This window comes from Gorilla gorilla, chromosome 12 (assembly GCF_029281585.2).
Source record: "Gorilla gorilla gorilla isolate KB3781 chromosome 12, NHGRI_mGorGor1-v2.1_pri, whole genome shotgun sequence".
Taxonomy (NCBI): domain Eukaryota; kingdom Metazoa; phylum Chordata; class Mammalia; order Primates; family Hominidae; genus Gorilla; species Gorilla gorilla.
Genome location: NC_073236.2, coordinates 25,308,196 through 25,327,459, shown reverse-complemented (window position 1 = coordinate 25,327,459; position 19,264 = coordinate 25,308,196). Strand labels below are relative to the sequence as shown.

The window sequence follows — 19,264 nt, the reverse complement described above, 5'->3', positions numbered from 1 at the left end:
TTATTTTTCATATGTCAGTTTTAATGGCTATAATATTCTCCTCAGTGTTTTTGAGGGTCTTTGAGAGCACTCAGTAAGTAGCACCTGTCTTTTCTACCCAATTCAATTGAAAAATAGACAGCAAGTGGAGAACCAGAATATCACCCTATTCCTAATTAAGGCACAATTGGCAGGCACAGCTTACAATGAGAGAAAAAATTGGCTTGCTCACTGCATCCCTTGGAAGTTTGTTGAGCTGTGAGAAGAACCCACTTCAGGGAAAGCTTAAAGCCAGGGAGCAGGAAATCCCTGCCCTGCACTGGCCCTGGCTAGAGGAAAGAAGAAAAGAAGCAACTTCTCCAAGCAGAGAAATTTTGATCATGTCTACCCAATACCTGTAACACACCAACCACTGTAAAGCTGGTGGTCCTCTGCTCTGGGGATGAGGAAGTGGTGGAAAAGGAAGCCAGGCAGACTGCGGAGGATGCCACAAAACAAAGGTGAGGAAGGAGGCATTCCCCTGTGATATATGAAGTTCCTATTACTCATTTAATCAATCCCCTATTGTTGTACACTTAGGTTGTTTCAAAACAACAATGAAATTAAATGCATTTGTAATTAATTATTGTGTACATTATAGAAATTTTCTTTAAATGAAACTATAAGTAAAATTCCTGGGACAATGTTTTTAACATGTTTAAAGCTTTTGATGCATTTTACCACATTTTACTCAGGAAAGTTTTGTCAATTTACATTACCACTCAGTAATGTATAACCTCATTTATTTTTAATAAGTGTATTTGAACCCAGTAAAGTTGGCTCTGGAGCCCAAATTATTAATCTTAACAAAATACTGCTAGTTACTAAATAAAAAAAAACTGTAAAATTCATGAAATTTCTCTGACTCCATAAACTTTCAATGGATAATTTCTATATCTGTCCATACTGCCTGGGAGTGGAGAATTATAATGGTCATGAAAGTGGCCTTTGGCCTTGGACTCCTCCTGGCTTTGAATTCTGAATTTGCCCTTAACTAGAGCTGTGGCAAGTTATCATAGATGTTCAAGCAACTCTGCTCCTCACAGTGCTAATAAAGACATGCACAAGACTGGGTAATTCATAAAAAAAGAGGTTTAATTAACTAACTGTTTGGCATGACTGGGGAGGCCTCAGGAAACTTACAATCATGGCAGAAGGTGAAGGAAGCACATCCTTATTCACATGGCAGCGGCAAGGAGAAGTGCCAAGCAAAAGGGGAAAAAGCACCACTCACTATCAGGAGAACAGGACATGGGAAACCTCCCCCCAATTCAATTATCTCCCACTGGGTTCCTCCCATGACATGTGTGGATTATGGGAAGTACAATTCAACATGAGATTTGGGTGGGGACACAGCCAACTCATATCAGCATCCACCACATCAAACCCACTGAGTGAGCTACATTTTTGCTGCGTGGGATGAAAATGTCCACACAGCACAGAGAAGAATATGTGCTTCATAGAGTAATGATAGTCAGCTTAACACAAGATGCTTCCATGAGAGGCTGATGGTCAGCCCTGAGATCAGTAACCAGAAGCCGTGACTTCCAGAAGGCTGCCTGGATCTGGTTAGTGAGGACTTCAGTAGTGAAGTGACCAGCAATAGGAGTAGCTCCAGTGGCAGCAGCGAACTTCAGCACAGCCCACTGGCCAGGATTCCTGGATGACCTGACATTGACATCAGCAGAGTTTTCAAGGGCAACAATGGCATAAGCTGTCAGCAGAAGCTTCTCCCAGGTCCTCTTCAGATTTAGGATGTAGATGCCATCAGTTTTCCTTTTATAGGTGTACTGTTCCATTTGGAAGGGTTGGTGCCACCTAGCAGGTTCCAGCTACTAGGAACTAGAGAGCATCTTCCTCCTTCATTTGCAGGACATCAAGGACTCCCGACATTGTGAAAGTTTCCATTTAAGTTACCATGGGAACCCAGAGCAACACATGTGGACTCCTGTCTGGATAGTGCAGAAACCTAAACCTGCTTTATTATATCCACCCACGTTTTCAAATTTCCAGCATTTTTATCCGACCTTTAAAGATAGTAAAGAAGTCAGAGTATTTTTTAAGTATATAAAATAATTACCTTATTAATCAGACAAGACTTTACTATAAAACCAAATACTTCTGAGTAACAATATTGAATATTAACATGGTAAAAAGGCATCAGGATGAGTTCTTTTATGGAGAGGTCCTAAAAATATATAATATTGAAATGTGTGTGTGAGACACATGTAAGTTATATTGCACTCAGAAGTGTTGGGAATTCTTTGAGAGATTGGTTTATATTTGAGAACCTGCATGAGTCTAAGATGGCTCTCATCTTCTTCTAGAAAAGAACAAATGTGAAATAAGACCCCTATTATTTCTTTAGGTCTTACTGAGATTTCTTCTTTTGCAAGAGGATGTGAGTTTTCTGTAATAACACCATACTTCACATTGGATCACTAGGTAGTTATGGACTAATCTAGGGCTGAGGGAGAGATTTTTGTGACACACTTTATAATAGACTTTCAGCGTTTTTCAGAAAGAAAATCCCACTGAGGATACAAAGTTTATATTTTTCTTTGTAACACATCACAATAAAGATGATACTCTGCTGGTATTTGAGATTCATGTTATCTGCAGGAAAACTTAAAGTGTTTTGTTCTATGTGACAGTGACACTATGTCTAAGAATGCTAAGGCAGAGAAAAATGGAGATTTAGGTAATATTTATATAGATAAGAAAGAAAGTTTAGGCTCATAGTCCAGAAAGTAAACTGCTAATTCTTGCCTAGTATGTTTTTTTAAAATTTTTTTAATTCCTTGAGTCTCCTCAGTTTTGCATGATTTTGACACTGTTTGCAAGACAATTCTACATTATCTCTCCTTGTCTTTTGGTTTGAATTAAAAGTAATTTAGGATAATTTCAGTTTACCTAAAATTAGTGAATCTAATTCTTTACCTGGTAAAAAAAAAATTTGTTCTTTGTCTTCCATAATCTGTCCCTCTGTAATTATTAATTTTACATGTTAAGGTCCAGATATTTGGTCAAACACTATTTTGAATTCTGCTGTGAAGGAATTTTTAAGATGATATTAACATGTAAATTAGTAGACTTTGAGTGAAGCAGATTAACCTCCATAATGTAGGTGGGCCTCATTTCATCAGGTGAAGCCCTTAATGGTGGGGGGATGGAAAGACTGACCTCTCCTAACATCTTTCTCTCCTGAGGAAGAGGGAATCTGGCAGCAGACTGCCTTAGACTTGAGCTGCAACATTCATTCTTTCCTGGGTCTCCAGCTTGCTGGTCTATCCTGCAGATTTTGGACTTACTAGCCTCCACAATCACATAAGCCAATTTCTTAAAATAAATCTATTTCTCTCTCTCTCTGTCTCTTTCTCCATCCATTCATCCATTCATCCATCTGTCTACACATTTTTTATTGTTTATTTTTCTCTGGAGAATCTTGACGGATACACCATCTGTTTATCAATCATTCTTGAAACAGAAAATTCTACCTATGTATGCACCTTGACTGGAAAGAGTTTTTGCCAAGTCTGTACTATACCTAGTTAAGGCATATTTAGAAACATGGCCGTGGGAAAACAAAAAACAGCAAGATTAAAACATAGAGATATATATCCTAATTCTACAAGGATGTTTCTGGCTTTACTTATGTGTGTATTAAGGTTTTTCTTCTCTTCTTCCACACTATTTTCTTATAGTTGGCATATGGTAATATAGTAAGAAAAAATACACATATATTTCTTCTTGCAATATATATTCATTGGGATGTTTAACAGTGAGTGTCAACCTGATTGGATTGAAGGATGCAAAGTATTGATCCTGGGTGTGTCTGTAAGGGTGTTGCCAAAGAGATTAACATTTGAGTCAGTGGGCTGGGAAAGGCAGACCCACCCTCAATGTGGGTGGGCACAATCTAATCAGCTGCCAGTGTGGCCAGAATATAAAGCAGGCAGAAAAACGTGAAAAGGCTAGACTGGCTTAGCCTCCCATTCTACATCTGTCTCCCATGCTGAAAATCGGACTCCAAGTTCTTCAGCTTTGGGATTCGGACTGGTTTCCTTGCTCCTCAGCTTGTAGACAGCCTACTGTGGGACGCTGTGATCGTCTGAGTTAATACTACTTAATAAACTCCCTGAGAATATATATCCTATTCTTTCGCTCTGGAGAACTCTGACTAATACATTCATATATACATAGTTTTTAAAACATATATATAATATATAATATATATTATATATAATTTATATATATATTTATATTATATATATGTTATATATATAATATATTTATATTATATATAGTAATATATGTGTATATTGCAATACATACATGTATACATATGTGTATACGTTGTATATATGTATATTGCAATATGTATGTTGCAAAGATGGGCTGCCGCACCCTATTCCCACCAGCCACCCTCACATGCAGCCACATGGCCTGCAGTACTCGACACTGCTTCCCTGTTGCTGAAAGCTCCTCGGTGGCCTCTGGGCTAAGTCCTGTCTCTGTAGTGTGGCCTCCAAGGCCCGCCAGCCACAGCCCTCCCTTCCCCTGCATGCAGCATGAACACCCTGCACTGTGCTCCCAGTTCCCCCCAGGCCCCTGCACAAGTGGCCTCCTCTCCCTAGAAGGGCCAGCAGCACGCTGTGTGGCAGCTTAGACATCCCTTCTCTTGCCTTCGTGCTCCTCCCACAGGGACCAGCATGATCCCCTCCCCTAGTCCTATTTGGGCTCAGCCAGTATTTCTGTGCAATGTTGTTGCAGGTTCTGCCCCACCACCGTCACAGGAATCCTAAGAGCATTGGCGTGAGGCTCGGTGGAGGGCATGTTGGACCATGTCTTCTGATGACTTTCCCCCACAGAGGGGCTTGGGGGTCAGGCTCACTCGTTTCCCAAACTCACTCTTTCCCCCACAGGCAACCCACTCCCTCTCCTCCATCTCTCCCCAAGACCCGCAGCAGACACCACCAGACTCTGAGGCAGGGAGGAAGGACTTCATTTGCCAATGGAGGCTTTTACTGGGGGGACTCGGGATGGCGCCCGGCCTGAGGGCTGAGGGCCCGGGAAAGGCACACAGTGGCGGTGGGGTCTCTCTCGGGCAGGCGCTGGCTCTGCAGACAGCTCCCCCTGGTGACCCGTTTGGGACTGAGCTGGGAACATGGTGTCCGCACTCCCGGCTAGCAAGCAGAGGCCCGTGTGGCCAGGTGGCGGCTGGTAGTGTAGGCTGGCGGGGTGACAGCCACAGGGGCTGGGTTTGGCACCGGTGGGAGCAGGGGCCCCAGGGGACTCAGAGGCTGGGCTGCCCCCGCTGCTGGCAGGGTAGTCACATTGGCCACAGAGATGGCTACGAATAGGGAATCCAATAAATTAGGCTGTAGAAAGAGAAGGTGAGGGGCTGAGGGGGCGGGGACTACATTCTCGCTCCGCAGGCAGTGCTGTGCGTCCCTCTCCCGTGGGATCTTCGGGGCTCTTGTGGGGGAGAGGATGCAGGTGAGGCGCTCTGTGTGACCATGGGTACCACTGGGCGGCTTTTATGGCATCGCATGGGATGGGAGCCTTGGCTGGCCACCCTTAGGGGATGGACCGTGGGGTCTTTGAGAGACTGACGAGGAGGGAGGCCACCTGCAGCGCCAGGGGCTGTGGCCTGAGGGGCTCCTGGGGCTCGGCTGCGCTGCTGTGTGGCCAGCACTGGGCCCCTTGTACCCCAGCTTCCTCCATGGAGCAAAGTAGAGGACTCACTGCCCTGGACAGAGCCCAGTCACTGTGGAACAGCCCCCCCAGGGAGTGGGAGGGACAGGGCGAGGGTTACGCAGGGCGCCACCCTCCACATCTACTTTCCCGAGGTCGGGAAGGGTCTTCTAGGACGAGGGGCCAGGCATGCAGGGGAGGGGTGTGTGCGCAGGTGGGTGCTGCTGTCTCCTTCATGTGATTCGAGCTTGGGGGCGGGGCAGGGGCTGGGGACGGTGGCGTCAGGTGGAGGCACCCTGGAGGCCACCAGGGCCTTGCGGGCTAGGTGCCGGTACGTGCGCTGGGGCCACGGCCTCGCCCAGGATTTGGCAGAGCTCCTGGAGGTGCCGCTGCATCTTGGGAATGCCCGCCAGCTGCTGCTCCAGCCGCTGCTTCTCCTCTGTCAAGCTCAGGCGGGCAGCCGAGTCCAGCTTCTCGAACTTCCAGCCGCCCTCCCCATCGAACTGTAGCAAGTGTGTGTGGTACTCCCTGGCCAGGAGAGGGACAGGGTCAGGGGCACAGCACGAGGGCTGCTAATGACAGCCGCCTGCTGCTGCCGCCTGGCCCAACAGGGCACCTCCTCCCCTCAGGCAGCCACTCCCACTGGCCCCAGGCAGGGAGACAGGGCACCTACCACAGGGAGGGCCAGTTGGTGATGGAGAGCAGGGCAATGCCTGTGTCCTTGGCCGCCTGGAAGATCTTGCCTTCCACGTCGATGCTCACAGCACTGGTGCATTCATCCAGGAGGGCGTACTTGGGCCTGGGGGTCCGGGCCGAGAGGAGAGTCTGTGCACCCTCCAGGGCCCAACACCCCAGCCCGGCTCAGGCTCCACTGAGCCCAGGCCTCCCCACAGCTGCTACTTCTCCTTCCAGGGGACCCCAGGGAGCCTGCTGGCCTGGAGTGCTCACCTGTGGTAGAACATGCGGGCCATGCCGATTCTCTGCTTCTCGCCACCCGGCAGGACATCCTTCCAGTCACACATAGCCTCCCAACCTAGGTGGGGGCAATGGTCTTGGCTCAGTTCCCCCAGCACCCAGACCCGGGGGCCAGCTGGGGAGCTGGGGGAGCTGGGGGAGCTGCGGGAATGAGCTAGCTGTGACGACAGGACCCCTGTGCCTCTGCGTCCTTGTCTGTCTGACAGGCATTAATCATGGAGGAGTGGGGACTGGAATCGTGCCTTCCCCCGCAAGAGATATGGTGAAATCCAAGCCCCAAAACTTCAGTGTGACCTTATTTGGAGACACGGCCTTCGCAGAGGTGATCACACTAAGATGAGGTCATCAGAGCGGACCCTAATTCAATATGACTGTGTCCTCATAAAAAGGGGGTGTGCGAGCAGAGGACGTGCACAGGGGAACACGAGGTGAAGATATACAAGGAGAAGTGGACCATCTGCGAGCCGAGGACAGAGGCCTGGAACACATCCTTCTGTCATGGCACCCAGAAGGAACCCACCCTGCTGGTACCAGGATCTCGGACTGCTGGATCCAGGAGATGATCCACCCCTGCGGTTTATGGCAGCCCCCGGACACCCATACAGTTCCTTGGCACAGAGCTCCAGAGCAGCCTGGGTGCTCTCCCCAGACCGGGGGCTTGTCACCCACAGGGGTTGGGCCTCCTGTCACTGCCCCGTGCCAGCACTTTGGCAAGGCTCGAGTGGGCTGCTTGAACGAGCAGGTGAGCCGGCTGCTCCATTAGGCCAGGGCGCTGTGGCAGAAGTGGCCCCTCCTGTCTTCTCGCCCATGCTGCCTTCCCCAGCGGCCCAGGGCTAGAAGTGGCAACAGGGTATATGGCCACCCAGAGTAGAGATTATGCTTCCCAGGTGGCCTTGTGGTCAGGTGTGAGCATGAGACTAAGTTGTGGCCAATGAGATATAACTGTAAGTATTCAATATGGCAGCTTCTGGAACCTTCCTTAAAAGATAGAAGGCACATACCTTTTGCCCCTTCCCTTCTTTTTTTTGCACACAAGAAAGTCAGTGTTTGAGTCTTCTAAAATCTTCCTATTTCCAATTTGCAGACTACCATTGATTCCTAAACAAAGATCTAATTTTTGACTCAGAGACGTGGCAAGGTAGTGAATCACCATTATAATTTAACAATCTTCAAGATAAAATTATCACTCTGATATTTAGATTTTGCCCAATTATTAAGATATTTGGGTGTTTCGTTAAGAATGGAAGACTCTAGTCTCTTGAGCAGAGACTATAAAGGCCTCAGATGATCATTTTTAATTTTATGCTCTTTTCTTTAACACCTTCAACACAGTTGGAAGCAGCCGATATTCCCCAGAGTTGTTGTGTTTTTTAAAGCAAATGCATGGTTCAGTGGTAGAAAACAGGGCTGATCCAAGCTGTTTTCAGTAAACACTTCATTTCAGGTGACCTATTTCATATTAAATAATCTCTAGATCCTGTCTTCCAAACTAACTAGATCAGATAACCTACCCTGGATTTTCTCCTTTTAGGGTCTGTGAGCTGCAGTCACTTTTGTGAAAATGATTGCAATGACTAGAGTTGTAGATGGGGAAAATGTTTTGACTAATTTAAACATAGTGGTATTTCATATGAGAATTTAAGTTACACACATTTGAAAATTATAATGGAGTCTCTTGGCTGAGCTTTAAAATAAATAGCGTTTAGGCTAAAAAGGGAACTGCTGCCTCTCCTAAAATCAGAAAGATGTTACAGTAATTCTCCCTTCTCTAGAATTATCAGGAAGCACGTTTGTGATGATTTACTTTTGCTCTTGGGAGTGTGAGCCCGTGTAGTCGTGGAACCATCCATTAGAACGGTGGCTTTCTGATCCCAAAGTCATTCATTCTGAAAACAATATTTTTCATACATTTGAAAGTGAGAAGTTTTGAGCTTACCATTCCCAAGTAACTCTCTTAATAAGAGGCATCAGCATGCTTCAGTGACAGCTGTCACCTTCCAGTGCTGAGAGTCATCTTTGAGTTCTCCATTTCACTCCCTACACTCCAATTTAGCTGCAGTTCTCTTGGCCAGTCCTATGAAATACATCCATGGCCTAACAACTTCTCACCACTACTACCACATCCTGACAGCATTCTCACCAAAGTCACTACCTTTTTTCTCTGGATAACAGTAACCTTCCAATTTATTTGCTCACATAACCTGTTTATTCTACACAGTGCACCAGATACACCCCTTTGAAATGCAAACACAATCATGTTATTCTCTGGTGAAATTATCTCATATATTCCTATCGCATTTAAAATTAATTCAGAATCATCCCATGATTATCAAAACCCTACATGCTCTTCCACACCATGGTTTACTTCCAAGATATCTCTTCAACTTTCTTTTCACTGCACTGAATTGGTGACTAATAGTCATATTTTTGTTTTTGCTCAAAAAGTCTTGACTTGTAAATTTTTCAGTTTCTCCTTTATCCACAGGTAACTGTTTCCTCATAAGGCGAATTGCTTGCTTCCTTGAGTTCTGCTCTCAAAAATACCCTTCATTTTCTACCTAATATTAATAACTTTAATCATTCATTATTCCATTACTATGCTCTATAGTGTATACAATTTCTGTTCTTTGTCATGTTATTAACTAAGTTATTTATTTGTTCCAGTAACGTATTCCATAAATATCGTACACATAAAAAATTATGTTATTTTTATTGCTGTATGCTCAGCTGCCCAATAACTGTCTGAAGATTAACATATTTGTTAAATGCACAAATACATTCTTTCACAAATGTCAGTTTAATAATTTTATATTAAACTCCCTCTATACTTACAATATGAATTAGATAATTCAGAATAAACATTCCATTGGATAAAACTAAACAATTTGTTATAAAACATCCTTAAAAGCATCAGAAAGTTAATACAGCAATGAAGAATTACAGGACCAAATTAAGAATGGTATGGAAGTCTGTTTGTGAGGCTTATTTTTGGGTTATCGCTTTACTTAGAGTGACTATAAATCTCAAAAGAGAACTAAAGGGAGAAATAACCATATCAACTCACATGGTAAGGGTATTTAAACATCTCTTAGGAATTGAGATAATTGAAAGAAAAGAGAAAGGGAGAAAGAGAAACAGAGCAAAAGGGATAATGAAGTAGAGACAGAAGAAGAGAAAGGAAGAGGAAGAAAAGTAAAAAGGAGGAGAAGGGGGAGGGAGGAAGAAAGAAAGGTGAAAAGAAAGAATGCTAAAGTTTTCAACAACATAATTTATCCTTTTAGAATATGAATGTTGGTCTATTTGATGATGTCCCACAGATTCATTAGTCTTTGCTCATTTTTTATCTGTTTCTCAGAGTCAATATTTTCCATTTTCTTATCTTCAAGCTCATGTCTTCTTCTGTGTGTGCAAATATACTCTTAAATCCCTCTGATTTTTAAATTTTTGTCGTTGTAGTTTTCCGCTCCAGAATTTCTGTTATCTCTTTGTTGATATTCCTGCTTTTTAATATTTTTTCTGATTCCTTGATTTCTTTGTTTATGTTTTCCTTTTGACATTTGAGTATAATGAAGAGAGTTGTTTTAAAGTCTTTGTCTAGTAAGTTTGATGTCTGGGTTTCCTTAGAGATATTCTCTGTCAATTTGTTTTGTTCCTTTGAATGAGCCATACTTTCCCATTCTTTGTGTGCCTTGTAACTTTTTTTGAAAACTGGACATTATAATAATTATAATTACTATGTGGTTACTCTGTAAATCAGAACCCCCCCTACAAACACAGTAAGGTTTTGTGGTTTTAAATTTTCTTTACTTATTATATCGTTAAGGATTTTTTATAGTGAAATTTTCCAAAGTGATTTACAAAATTGTTTGCTTTATAGGGTGTGGTCACCGAAGTCTTTTTGTTTCCTTAACAAATGTTAAGCTAATGTTTTGACAGTGATTTTCTTGTATGTCAGGAACTAAGCAAACAGGCAAATACAACAAAAACAGAGAAAAACAAGTAATCATTATCCAGCAAAATATGTCTCTAGGCCATGCAGACTGGCTTTGTGCTGGGTTCTTTAAAGCCGGGACAAAGTGTGTGTTCACTCTTGCACTGAGTGAAGTTCAAGTTCACTCTTGCACAGAGCTTGCAGTGAGGGGAGGGATCAGCCAAGGTAAAAGTGTAGGGTCTTCTTATGACATTTGTCAGCATGTGGCTTAACCTATGCATACATGTGACTTTCTAGACTCTCCCATGTACGTGAATGATTTTGAATGTCTTAGTTTTCCAAATACTCTTCTCCAACTTTTCTTCCTGTGCTGAAGGTGATCTACTATATGTGTAAATTCTAATTTTTGCCCTAAGCATCCGTGGTTTGTTAGGTCTCCTTGCAGAGTTTCTTAAAAATGTGCATTCCTTATCTGTTCTTTATTCTAGCAACACAGAAAAAAACAGCCTTTCATGAGTCCTTTAGATATCCCCCAGACCTGTCTGAACAGACACTCGAGTCCATTCGATTATTCCACTCGATTCCATTTGATGATGATTCTATTCGAGTCCATTCGATGATTCCATTCCATTCCATTCGATGATGATTGCATTCGATTCCATTCGATGATGATTCCATTTGATTCCATTCGATGATTGCATTCGATTCCATTAGATGATGATTCCATTCGATTCCATTTGATGATTCCATTCGATTCCATTCGATGATTCATTTCGATTCCATTCAATGATTATTCCGTTTGATTCCATTCGATGATTCCATTTGATGCCATGTGATGATGATTCCATTCGATTCCATTCCATGATTCCATTCGATTCCATTCGATGATGATTCCATTTGATTCCAGTCGATGATTCCATTCGATTTCATTCTAAGATTTCATTCAATTCCGTTCAATGATTATTCCATTCAATTCCTTTCGATGATTCCGTTCAATTCCATTCGATGATGATTCCATTCGATTCCATTCGATGTTCCATTTGATTCCATTCGATGTTTCCTTTCGATACCATTCGATGATGATTCCATGCGATTCCATGTGATGATGATTCCATGTGATTCCATGTGATGATGATTCCATTGGATTCCATGCAATGATGATTCCATTCGATTCAATTCCATGATTCCATTCGATTCCATTGGATGGTGATTCCATTCGATTCCATTCGATGATTCCTTTGGATTCCATTGGATTATTCCACTCGATGATGACACCATTCGATTCCGTTCGATGATTCCATTTGATTCCATTCGATGATTCCATTCGATGATTATCCCTTTCGATTCCATTGGATGATTCCATTCGATTCCAGTCGATGATTCCATTCAATTCCATTCTATGATGATTCCATTCGAGTTCATGCGATGATTACATTTGATTCCATTTGATGATTCCATTCGATTCCATTCAATGATTCCATTTGATTCCATTGGATGATGATTCCATTCTATGATGATTCCATTTGATTCAATTCAATGACGATTCTATTCGATTCCATTTGATTCCATTCGATGATTATTCCATTCGATTCCATTTGATGATTCCATTCGATTCCATTCGATGATGATTCCATTTGATACCGTTGGATGTCTCCATTAGATTCCATTCGATGATGATTCCATTCGATTCCATTCGTTGATTCCATTTGATTCCATTTTATGATTCCATTCGATTCCATTTGATGATTCCATTCGATTACATGGGATGATTCCATTTGATGATGACACCATTTGATTCCATTCGGTGATTCCATTCTATTCCATTCGATGATTCCATTTGATGATTATTCCATTCGATTCCATTCGATGATTACATTTGCTTCCATGTGATGATGTTTCCATTCGATTCCATTCCATGATTCCTTTCGATTCCATTCAAAGATGATTCCATTCAATTCCATTCAATAATTCCATTTGATTCATTTCGATGATTCCATTCGATTCCATTCGATGATGATTGCATTTGATTCCATTCAATGATTCCATTTGATGATGATTGCATTTGATTCCATTCGATGATTCCATTCGATTCCATTCGAATATGATTCCATTCGATTCCATTCGATTTATTCCATTTGATTCCATTCAATGATTCCTTTTGATACCATTCGATGATGATTCCATTTGATTCCATGTGATGATGATTCCTTTCGATTCTATGCGATGATGATTCCATTCGATTCCATTCGATGATTCCATTAGATTCCATGTGATGATGACTCAATTCGATTCCATTGGATGACTCCATTTGATTCCATTCGATGATTCCATTCGATGATGACACCATTCGATTCTGTTCAATGATTCCATATGATTCCGTTCGATGATTCCATTTGATGATTATTAAATTCGATTCCATTGGATGATACCATTCGTATCCATTCAATGATGATTCCATTCAATTCCATTCGTTGATTCCATTCGATTATGATTCCATTCAATTGCTTTTGATGATTCCATTTGATTCTATTCAATGACTCCATTCGATTCCATTCGATGATGATTCCATTTGATTCAATTTGATAATGATTCCATTTGTTCATGATTCCATTCAATTCCATTTGATGATGATTCCATTCGATTCCATTTGATGATTCCATTCGATTCCATTTCATGATGATTTCATTCGTTTCCATCTGATGATTCCATTTGATTCCATTCGATCATGATTTCATTCGATTCCATTGGATGACTCCATTCGATTCCATTTGATGATGATTCCATTCGATTCCATTCAATGATCCCATTCAATTCCATTCTATTATTCCATTCGATTCCATTCAAGGATTCCATTCGATTCCATTGGATGATGCCATTCAATGATGACACCTTTCGATTCCATTCAATGATTCCATTCAATAATTCCATTTGATGTTTATTCCATTCAATTGCATTTGATGATTCCATTTGCTTCCATGTGATGATGTTTCCATTCGATTCCATTCCATGATTCCATTTGATGATGATTCCATTTGATTCCATTTGATGATTCCATTCTATTGCATTTGAGGATTCCTTTTGATTCCATTGAATGATTATTGCATTCGATTCCTTTCGATGATTCCATTCGATTCCATTCGATTCCATTCAATGATGATTCCATTAGATTCCATTGAATGACTCCATTCGATTCCAAACGATGATGATTCCATTCGATTCCATTCGATTCCATTCAATGATTCCATTCGATTCCATTGGATGATTACATTCGATGATGACACCATTCCATTCTATTCCATTCGATGCTTCCATATGATTCCATTCGATGATGCCATTTGATGATTATTCCATTCGATTCCATTGGATGATTCCATTTGAATCCATTCGATGATGATTCCATTCAATTCCATTCGTTGATTCCATTCGATTCCATTCGATGATGATTCCATTCGATTCCTTTTAATGATTCCGTTTGATTCCATTCAATGATTCCATTTGATTCCATTCAATGATGATTCCATTCAAATCCATTTGATGATGATTCCATTTGATGATGATTCCATTTGATTCCATGTGATGATTCCATTCGATTCCATTCGATGAATCCATTCGATTCCATGTGATGATGATTCCATTCGATTCCATTGCATGATTCCATTCGATTCCATTGCATGATTCCATTCGATTCCATTCAATGATGATTCCATTCGATTCCATTGGATGACTCCATTCGATTCCATGTGATGATGATTCCATTTGATTCCATTCAATGATTCCATTCGATTCCATTGGATGATTCCATTCGATTCCATTGGATGATTCCATTCGATGATGACACCATTCGATTCCATTTGATGATTCCATTCGATTCCATTCAATAATTCCATTCAATGTCTATTCCATTCGATTGCATTTGATGATTCCATTTGCTTCCATGCGATGATGTTTCCATTCGATTCCATTCCATGATTCCATTCGATTCCATTCAATGATGATTTCATTCGATTCCATTTGATGGTTCCCTTCGATTCCATTTGAGGATTCCATTTGATTCCATTCAATGGTTATTCCATTTGATTCCTTTCAATGATTCTGTTCAATTTCATTTGATGATGATTCTTTTTGATTAAATTCGATGATGATTGCATTTGTTTCCATTCGATGATTCTTTTCTATTTCATTCGTTGATGATTCCATTCGATGATTCCATTCAATTCCATTCGATGATGATTCCATTTGATTCCATTTGATTTATTCCGTTCAATTCCATTCAATGTTTCCTTTCGATACCATTTGATGATGATTTCATTCGATTCCATGTGATGATGATACGACTCGATTCCATGAGATAATGATTCCATTCGATTCCATTCCGTGATTGCCTTGGATTCCATTATATGATGATTCCATTCCATTCTATCAGATGACTCCATTCGAATCCATCTGATGATGATTCCATTCAAATCCATTCAGTGATTCCATTCGATTCCATTCTTTGATTCCATTCGTTTCCATTGTATGATTCCATTCGATGATGACACCATTCGATTCCATTTGATGATTCCACTCGATTCCATTAGATGTTTCCATTCAATGATTATTCCATTCGATTCCATTGGACGATTGCATTTGATTCCATTCCATGATGATTCCATTCAGTTCCATTTGATGATTCCATTCGATTCCATTCGATGATTCCATCTGATTCCATTTGATGATGATTCCATTCGATTCCATTCTATGATTCCATTTGATTCAATTCGATGATGATTCCATTCAATTCCATTCGATGATTGCATTCCCTTCCATTAGAGGATTTCATTGGATTCCATTTGATGATTATTCCATTCGATTCCTTTTGATGATTCCATTCGATTCCATTTGATGATGATTCCATTCGATTCCATTCGATGATGATTCCATTCAATTCCATTCGATGATTCCATTTGATTCCATTCGATGATGACTCCATTCGATTCCATTAGATGATTATTCCATTCGATTCCATTCGATCATTCCATTTGATTCCATGTGATGATGATTCCATTCGATTCCATTCCATGATTCCATTCGATTCCATTCGATTCCATTCGTTGATGTTTCCATTTGATTCTGTTCGATGATTCCATTCGATTCCATTCTAGGATTTCGTTCGATTCCATTCGATGATTATTCCATTCAATTCCTTTTGATTATTCCGTTCGATTCCATTCGATGATTATTGCATTTGATTCCATTCGATGATTCTTATTGATTTCATTCAATGATGATTCCATTCGATTCCATTTGATTTATTCCATTCAATTCTGTTCGATGTTTCCTTTCAATATCATTTAATGATGATTCCATTCGATTCCTTGTGATGATGATTCCATTCGATTCCATGTAATGATGATTCCATTCGATTCCCTTCAATGATTCCATTTGGTTCCATTCGATGATGATTCCATTCAATTCCATTGGATGATGATTCCATTCGATTCCATTCGATTATTCGATTCGATTCCATTGGATGATTCCATTCAATGATGACACCATTTGATACCATTTAATAATTCCATTTGATTCCATTCGATGATTCCATTCGATGCTTATTCCATTCGATTCCATTGGATGGTTCCATTCAATTCCATTCGATGATGATTCCATTCGATTCCATTCAATGATTCCATTCTATTCCGTTGGATGATGATTCCATTCGATTTCATTCGATGATTCCATTCAATTCTGTTTGATGATTCCATTCGATTCCATTCAATGATGATTCTGTTCAATTCCATTCGATGATGATTCCATTCGATGATGATTCCATTCGATTCCATTCGATGATGATTCCATTCGATTCCATTCGATGATGATTTCATTTGAGTACATTTGATGATGATTCCATTCGAGTGCATTCGACGATGATTCCATTGGATTCGATTCGATGATGATTCCATTCGATTCCATTCGATGATAATTCCATTTGATTCCATTCAATGATGATTCCATTCAATTCCATTTGATGATTCCATTTGATTCCATTCGAGGATTCCATTCGATGATGATTCCATTCAATTCCATTCAATGATGATTGCATTCAATTCCATTCAATGATGATTCCATTCAAGTCCATTTGATGATGATTCCATTCGAGTTTATTCGATGATGATTCCTTTCAATTCCATTCGATGATGCCTCCATTCGATTCCATTCGATGATAATTCCATTTGAGTCCATTCGATGATGATTCCGTTCCGTTCCGTTCCGTTCTACTCGGATTGATTCAATTCCATTCTATTCCATTCCATTCCATTCCGTTCCATTCCGCTATGTTCCGCGTCGATCTACTTGGGTTGATTCAATTCCATTCTATTCCATTCCATTCCATTCCATTCCATTCCGTTCTACTCGGGTTGATTCCATTCTGTTCCGTTCCGTTCCGTCCCGTCCCGACCTGTCCCGTCCCATCCCATCCCGTCCCGTTCCGTTCTACTCGGGTTGATTCCATTCTGTTCCGTTCCGTTCCATTCCACTCGGGTTGATTCAATTCCATTCTATTACATTCCATTACATTCCGTTCCGTTCCGTTACGTTCTGCGTCGTTCTACTCGGGTTGATTCAATTCCATTCTATTCCATTCCATTCCATTCCGTTCCGTTCCGCTATGTTCCGCGTCGATCTACTCGGGTTGATTCAATTCCATTCTATTCCATTCCATTCCATTCCAATCCATTCCATTCTACTCGGGTTGATTCAATTCCATTCTATTCCATTCCATTCCATTCCATTGCATTCCATTCCATTCCATTGCATTCCATTCCATTCCATATAATACATATTTGATGAAATTTGATACTTTATATACAGTATACAATATATATTTGGTGAAATTCAATATTTTATATACAGTATATATGTGGTGAAATTTGATATTTTATGTACAGTATATAACATATATTGGGTGAAATTTGATATGTTATGTACAGTATATAATATATATTTGGTGAAATTTGATATTTTATGTGCACTATATAATATATATTTTCTGAAATTTGATATTTTAAGTACAGTATACAATATATATTTAGTGTACTTTTATATTTCATGTATAGTATATAATATATATTTGGTGTACTTTGATATTTTATGTACAGTTTATAATATAAATTTGGGGCATTTTGATATTTCATGTACAGTATATAATATATATTTGGTGTATTATCATATTTTATATACAGTATATAATATATACTTGGTATACTGTCATATTTTATGTACAGTATATAATGTATATTTGCTGTACTTTGATGTATTATGTAAAGTATATAATATATATTTGGTATGCTTTGATATTTTATGTACAGTAATTTATATTTTGTGTATTTTCACAGATTATGTTCAGTATATAATATAAATTTGGTGTGCTTTTATATTTTAAGTACAGTATATAATATGTATTTAGTGTAATTTGATATTTTATGTACAGTATATAATATATATTTGGTGTGCTTTTATATTTTTTGTACAGTATATAATATATATTTGGTGTACTTTGATATTTTATGTAGAGTATATAATATATATTTTGTGTATTGTGATATTGTATGTACACTATATAATGTATATTTGGTGTACTTTGAAATTTTATTTACAGTATATAACATATATTTGGTGTGCTTTGATATTTTATGTACAGTATATAATATATATTTGGTGTACTTTGCAATTTTATGTACAGTATACACTATATGTTTAGTTCAATTTGATACTTTATGTACAGTATATAATATATGTTGGGTGAAGTTTGATATTTTTTCTTCATTATATAATATATATTTGGTGTCCTTTCATATTTTATGTACAGTATATAATATATAATTTGCGTATTTCCACATTTTATGTACAGTATATAAAATATATTTGGTGTACTTTTATATTTTATGCACAGTATATAGTATATATTTGGTGTAGTTTGTTATTTTATATACAATATATAATATACATTTCTTGTACTGTGATATTTTATGTGCAGTATATAATATATATTTGGTGTACTGTGATATTTTATGTACAGTATATTATATATTTGGTGTTCTTTGATGTTTTATGTACACTTTATAATATATATTTGTTGTACTTTGATATTTACAGTATATAAATTTTGTGTACTTTGATATTTTAAATACAGTACATAATATATATTTGGTGTACTTAGACACTTAATTTACAGTATATAATATTCATTTGGCGTAATTTTATATTTTAAGTAGAGTAGATATATATATTTGGTGTACTTTGATATTTTATGAACATTATATAATATATATTTGGTGTACTGTGATATTTTATGTACTTCATATCATGTATATTTGGTGTACTTTGACATTTTATGTACAGCATATAATACATATTTGGTGTGCTTTGATACTTTATGTACAGTATATAATATATATTTGCTGTACTTTGATATTTTATGTACAGTGTATAATATATATTTTGTATATTTTCATATTTTATGTACAGCATATAATATATATTTGGTGTACTTTTATATTTTATGTACGGTATGTAATTATTTAGGGTAATTTCATATTTTATATACAGTATATAATATATATTTGGTGTGCTTTGATATTTTATCTACAGTATATAATATAT

The 19,264-nt window shown here is 39.2% G+C and overlaps 1 protein-coding gene and 1 pseudogene across 2 annotated transcripts in view; both read right to left on the bottom strand.

The window, feature by feature from the left end:
• Positions 1 to 1,146: 1,146 nt before the first annotated feature.
• LOC129531452 (small ribosomal subunit protein uS2B-like) lies at positions 1,147 to 1,996 on the bottom strand (annotated as a pseudogene).
• Positions 1,997 to 5,006: 3,010 nt separating this feature from the next.
• The window catches only part of LOC129526391 (ATP-binding cassette sub-family D member 1-like), a 51,680-nt gene continuing 37,422 nt past the window's right edge, over positions 5,007 to 19,264 (bottom strand). For both annotated transcript variants that reach the window (XM_063695507.1, XM_063695508.1), the window contains exons 5-7: positions 6,664 to 6,748; positions 6,389 to 6,514; positions 5,007 to 6,243 (exon numbers count right to left, since the gene is read on the bottom strand). In XM_063695507.1, the coding sequence (XP_063551577.1) occupies positions 5,997 to 6,243; positions 6,389 to 6,514; positions 6,664 to 6,748 (458 nt within the window). In that variant the 3' untranslated portion in view covers positions 5,007 to 5,996. The remainder of the gene's footprint in view (positions 6,244 to 6,388; positions 6,515 to 6,663; positions 6,749 to 19,264) is intronic.